The sequence below is a fragment of the Tympanuchus pallidicinctus genome, unplaced genomic scaffold (assembly GCF_026119805.1).
Source record: "Tympanuchus pallidicinctus isolate F22 unplaced genomic scaffold, pur_lepc_1.0 scaffold36, whole genome shotgun sequence".
Lineage (NCBI taxonomy): Eukaryota > Metazoa > Chordata > Aves > Galliformes > Phasianidae > Tympanuchus > Tympanuchus pallidicinctus.
In genome coordinates, this window is record NW_026294754.1 from 1,585,510 (window position 1) to 1,592,083 (window position 6,574).

Genomic DNA, 6,574 nt, shown 5'->3' on the forward strand with positions numbered 1-6,574 from the left:
TCTGCACAGAGAGAACAAAAGTCTTACTCACTGTTCGATCCTCCAAATACATGGTTTTCGATAAGAAGTCAATGCCAATTGTGGCCTGCAGGAAAAGAAAGGAAGAATCAAGAACATTGCAAATAAAACACCCAAACAACTGCAGTGACTGTCAGGATTAACATTACTGCCAAACTGCAGCAGATCTGCAAGAAAAATACGTTGGGTTTTCTTACCAGGACAAAGCCCCACAGGCAATTCAATGAGACGTTCCCTGGATAGAACCCATAACCAGCACAGCACCTAAAAGCTCGAGAAGTTGTTAACCTTCATCTCAATTTATGCTCGCCAGCAACCCATGAAGTCATACAGGTATCAGCAACGACTTCTGTGCACAGAGGGCCACGACCTACGTTAGCATCCATCAGCAGAATCAGGGATCTTCACTTTGAGCCCATTTCCTTAAGGCTAAGGTGGACTGCTTCACTTCTGCTGCAGCACAACAGCGCCTGCATGCACACAGCCCAGCAATCACTGAGGTTCAGCTAATGCTAAAGCTCAGCTCAGCACAACTGCACCTGAACTGCTGGACAGTTGGGAGCTTTGTGCAGAATATCCTCACGTGTTTAAGGAAAGAGGAAAGCACTACTGAGTGCCATCCAGAACTGCTTCTTAAAGACCTTCACCCCATTTTTCAGGGCTGGATTGAGGGAGCGAATCCGAGCCCCATCAGTTTGGTTGCCTTAGGGACACAACCAAGGCAATCTGCTCAGGCTACATGGCTGCCCAGCAGCACACCAAGCATCTCGAGCAGCTGCACCCTCAGCAGAGCCTTCGTGATGACCCAAATAAATGGATTTAAAGGAGAAAGGCAAAGATAATAGGGCAAAGAGGCGTGCTGCTTCTTCCCTGCTTTCCCATGCTGGTACTTGTGCTGGAGAGCCTGTTCTACAGTAATGATCTACATCGTGAGACTTCCATTACACTCTCACTAATAATTAATGTATTGTATTCTGCCAGATAATTTAGGTGGTAAGAATAGAGAACAGAGCCAGCCAGCCTGCCTGCCTGAGAGTAATATATGAAAACCAGTTGCAAATTAAGAAAAAAAACAGATCTGAATTTCTATTTGCAGCTACACGTTACCCACAAGAAAGCAAGCTTACTCAGCTGGATCAGGAGAGCACTTTTAAGAACCAGAGATCCATACGCAAATGATAAAAACTGGTGGGTCCCAACGTGGCCACCCAGTGATTTTCACCTGTCATCATGGACTGTGACATTGCCCACTGAGAGAAATGATACTGACAGGTGGGTATGAGAATCCATCAGAGCCTGATGTGACAACATGCTCCCCTGCTGCCTTCATCTTCTATCATTTGGGTAAAGAGTAACTCTCTGAAGATTGCCACAAAGGTGCTTCTGCTTTCTCTTGTGCCTGTTTTGATTCACCTCTGCAGAAGAAAAGCCACAGAAACCCTAAGATCTTACCCTAGATCAGGATGGATGACAAGCTCTCAGCTCCTCTGAGCTCTCAGAGCTGCACAGCCTGAGATCTGCTCAGCTCCTCCTGCAGGAGTCCTGGAGCCTCAGTCTCCTTGTGCTCACAACATGGGAGGCGCAGCACAAAGGCCAGGCACAAAACTTATTTTAGATCCTGGCAACGAAAATGTTTAAGAATCACACATTGTAACTTACAGCCAAGTGTGTCTGTCCACCCGTACTGTCCTGACCCCACCACAAGGATACAGAGAAGCAGCAGCAAATGGCGAGGGGGGGATTCAGGCACCCTGTATCCCAGACTTTAACTAAAATAAGTAAGCTAAAAACAGCCATTTTGTCACAGTTCTGACAAAAAGGAGGAGAAAAGCGCAGGGAATCTTCACAGATCAGCTGCACGGAACTCAATGCCATCCTCCCTGCTCTTCCTCCAAGAGGCTGAAGCTGAAGGGAAGCGTGGTTTGTAATCTTCCTCTTGCATAACACACAGAGTCTTCCTGTTTGCCAACGCTGCTCCTTCATTATGCATCACACTCTGTGCCATAGAACAAGGAAAACCTCTCCCAGCATAGAGGAATCACTGCTGGTGAAACAGACAGCACTGTTTTATTCCAGGTGTTTGGCTTCGACACAGCAGCGCAGGTTCTTGGTTTGTTCACAAATGCTGCTTTCATGCAAACTGCTTTTTAACAAGCAATGGGCAGCAGCTGAATTCCTCTTATCAAGCAGCAAGAAAAAAAAGAAAAGAAGGAATGTTCAGCACAGATTCTCCCAAACCGCACCTTTCTATTTTTACCAGCTGAACACCACAAGCCCTGCTCAAATGATAGCTTGTGGCAGCTCTCAGAAAACATGCATTCAAAATTCATCTGAAATGTCCAGAAAGAGGAAATCATTCAGCAGCTGAGCTCCAGCTGCAGCTAACCACGTTGACACGCAGTGCCATGCACGTATTTGGCTTGGAGAGGCCTCGATCAAACCCTGGGAATCAAGGAAGGCATATTCTGCCTTGGCATTACATGTCATTTGATTTTGGCTGGTTCTTATGACTAATTCTCTCTTCCAGCTGTGTCAAAATAGGGCATGGTTCCCTGTATTTCAGGAAAATGGGGGTCTCTGGATGAATGAAACCACACCAAGTACATTAACACACACAACAAGCCCGCATCGCTGACAGCTAAACTGAAGCTACTTTCTAAGCCCTTAAGATTCCTTACTGGTTCAAGGCTCAATCATTCATTTCATAATCATTTCCTATGTAATGTTAGACCAGCTTTCCTACTGAGACTGCTGTGCTACCATAAAGCAGAGAGGGCCAAACCTCCTCAAACAGAACTAGGACGCAGACTCTGCAGAGAGGAGCAGACCTGAAAGAAAAACACTGGGGGGGGGGGGGGGGGGAAAAAAAGCAGATTAAATAAAAGGATGGCATTCACATGTCCATGTAATTACAGCAGGGAGGATTTGAAAGGATGTTTGCTCCCGTGGGAGCAATGATGTGTATTCCAGCCCTCCTACACCACAGAAGCTTTGCTTCTCCTATCATTAAGTGAGAACTCGCATCTCATTGTGACCAACTCACAGAGCAGCAATGTGGAATCACTGATGAGGCAGGAAGGGAATCATTAACGGGGAAAGAGATTTAATCAAGAAATACTTGCATAGACATTAAGTAACAGAAGAATCACAGCTTTTTTTTTGTATTTTTTTTCCCCATTACCTTCTCCTCCCACCTCCCTAAACAACCCTTCACATTTGTCAGGGAACAGATTTTCTCAGCTCAGCGAATGCAGAACATCACCAAGCACAACCAAGTTGTGAAGCACGTTGTGGCTTAGAGAAGACCCACTTTAGTTTATGAAACTGAATTGCTTTTGTAGCTTGCCACCTTTTCAGGCTCATCCTACAGTGTGGGAGTGGATAACAATGACTGTTCCCCTGGCATTTAGAAAGCCTGCATAGCATCCTAAAGCACTCAGAGCCTACAGCTCGGCTTTCTGCCTCTTCTTTTTTAAGGAACAAAGTGCCTACTCCGTTCTCCATGAGATCTGCAATGGTCTGGTAGCAAATGGTGAAAAACCTGGCAGACTTACAGCTGCTGTCACTTACGTGTACCTAAGAGGTCCATCCTTTGTAACTACAGCTCACCCTGCTGCGAGCTGCAGATAAGCCATTCCAGCAGACATACACTGAAATGCCATTCTGAAAGGTTATTAAAATATAAAGCTTCAAGATGTAACAGCTAAGAATGTGGTCTGTGTACTATTCCCCACTGCAGCCCAATGGATTCTGCTTGCAATGAAGAGGCCTTAGAGAAGACAACAAGAGGGATTCATTTACCTGGTAGGTGTTGTCAAAGCTGTCATACATGAACCTGGTGATCAAGGAAGTCTTCCCCACTACAAGGAGACAAAAATAAAACAACACAGATTAGAGGAACGATGCCAATGCAAGTTTTAAGCAAGTTCAGTATGAGAAGACAAGACTGAAGAGCATTATTGCTGAGATGTTTACCACGTGCCCACAGTGCCTGCAGGCAAGCTTCACCCTTTGACAGTGCACTCACTGCACCTTTCTGCATAGGCAGGCTCATAAACTGTTCCAATGCCACTAATGCTGCTGGTTGCAGCTCAGGACCAGTGGATCCAGCTGGCTGTGCAGCAGCAGGAAGGCACTGCAGCATCTGCAGATGCACCTGGGAGCCAAACACTCAGGCACAGAGTGTTCCATAGATCCTGCTGCAGCATTGCAACTCCTCTATCTGCTGCTTAGCTTCAACAGGTCAAACCTCACGTGTGGCAAATTGCATCCAGGTTCTCATTTCACAAGCAGAAACTAGACAAGCTGTGTGTATAGCACCTATCAAGCTGTGGATATGGTACTGCCAAGCTCCAGCCAGGTATCAGACTGCCTTGAAGCTCCTGTTAATTGCTTTTTAAGGAAAAGGAGATTACATTTCAAAACAATCATCATCACAGTGGTTACCTACTCCACTTTGTGGGATCAACACAGCTGAGCTTAGACAGAGCCCAACTCACACCCAGTGCAGAACTCCTTCCTGCTCAGTGCCACCTTCACCTGAGCAGACCTGTAGGAACTGAACACCTGAAGCTGCCTTGGCTTGGTGTTGAAATACCTTTAACTGGAAGTAGATCCCTTAGGAAACAGCTGGATTTACTCAACAATCAATTGCCTCCAGCTGTTTTCTCCCAGTCCCCTTGCAGCTGTGATTTGCCATCTCCCAGCACAGGTAAGGAGCATTGCAACACTGCAGAAGAGTTAAACAAACTGGAACCCAGCAGAGAACTTTTGGGAAAAGACTCCAAAGTCACAATTTGAATTCCTAGGTGAATTCTTCACACATTTCCCTCCGTGGGCATCATGAGGCTTCCCACAAAGCTAAAAACAGTCTTTGTAGAGATAGAGCAAACATGCCCTGGACTGGTAATTCTTCCAAAGCAATGCATCTAGGATGAGAGGAATCTTGAATTCACCACTCAGCTCTGCCCTGAGGCGTCCAACAGAAGCACAATCTGCTGCAGGACCAGCAGGCTGATGAGAAAAGCCAATGGGTTGGGCTGCAGCACATCCCATGAACACTCGTATTGAAACAACTGCTTTGACCAACATTTGGATGGAGTTCCTTAACGTCCTTCAGCCCCATGACATTTCTGCCCAAACAGACCAGGCTTTTCCCTTACACAGCATGTCAGCAGCCACCACACCATACCAGAATGAAGAGCAGCTGCTTACAGGTTGAATTCCACCACGATAAGTGAACAGTCACCAAATATATAGCAAAATCAACTTGCTTAAAAGATCCCCGTGGATGTGAAAGCTCACAGTTCCCAGTGTATTGGGAAGGGGGAAGGGGGAAGGGGGAAGGGGGAAGGGGGAAGGGGGAAGGGGGAAGGGGGAAGGGGGAAGGGGGAAGGGGGAAGGGGGAAGGGGGAAGGGGGAAGGGGGAAGGGGGAAGGGGGAAGGGGGAAGGGGGAAGGGGGAAGGGGGAAGGGGGAAGGGGGAAGGGGGAAGGGGGAAGGGGGAAGGGGGAAGGGGGAAGGGGAGGCCTTCCTCTTGCAGCCAGCTGCAGAACTCACTGATCCCTATTTCCCCTTGGCAGAGCACCAAGGAGGGACCAAGAAGCCACGTTTTCGCTTTTGGAGATGAGCCCCTAGGATGAGTTCTATTTTTGTATCATTTCTATTTGGAACTTCATAATGGAGAGCTGAACTCCTGGGCATGGCCTTTTATTTTCATTTGAGAATGCTGCCAAAAAAAAAGAAAAGCAGCACTGATTTGCAGACAGAATCTGCAGGAGAACCCGAATCCCATTCTGTTACAGATTTTCCCTTGCCATCTCTCCTGCCTCACTGGTTCCATGTTTATTAAATTGACAAAAGGCATTAATCTGGGAGTGATTGCAAGCAAGCTGGAGGACAGAATCAGAATTCAAAACTGGCTTTAAAATATGGAGAAGGCACCTGAAGTGGAAAATGAAGCTCAGCAGGGAGAAGCAGCACAATACACTCAGACAAGAATACCTGGCTGCCTAAAACTGACTGCAAGCACCTGGGGAAGCAAAGTGGGGGCTACACCCAAGGCAGAAGACAAGGAAGCCTTCAGCATCCACTGGGTGCTCCTATGTTAATTTGAGCTCGTGGAAGAATTTCAACACACAAACGTGTCCAGGGCAGCATTAAATCAGCAGTGCAGTAGCACACGACATCATGGAGCCCAGATCTTCCTGGTATGTGTTAACATATCCCTGGAGGAATAAAGGTGGGGGGAGGAACAGGGTGAATGTGGTTGTACCTCTGTGCAGGCTGAGGCTGGAGCAGAGGGAGCTGCTGCTGGAGGCACCCAGGGTTGTGATAGAGGAAAAATTCAGTGATTTGGGAGCTGGGAAAGGTTCCTTTGGCAAGAAGAAGACCTCAGACTGCATGGATTACACAGAATGAGGAGATGGACGGCACAGAAGGATCTTAGCGCTAAAAGTAGGTGGTCTTCCAGCCTCTTTCTTTCTGCAGATTAAGAGCCTTCCAATATTTGAAAGGAGCATACATACAGGAGGGGGAACGGCTGTGTGTGAGGGTGG

General features: G+C 47.2%; 1 protein-coding gene across 2 annotated transcripts in view; it reads right to left on the minus strand.

The window, feature by feature from the left end:
* Positions 1 to 6,574, minus strand: part of RAB6A (RAB6A, member RAS oncogene family) — a 58,144-nt gene that overhangs the window by 19,215 nt on the left and 32,355 nt on the right. For both annotated transcript variants that reach the window (XM_052699397.1, XM_052699396.1), the window contains exons 2-3: positions 3,820 to 3,878; positions 32 to 85 (exon numbers count right to left, since the gene is read on the minus strand). In XM_052699397.1, coding sequence (XP_052555357.1) covers positions 32 to 85; positions 3,820 to 3,878 — 113 coding nt within the window. The remainder of the gene's footprint in view (positions 1 to 31; positions 86 to 3,819; positions 3,879 to 6,574) is intronic.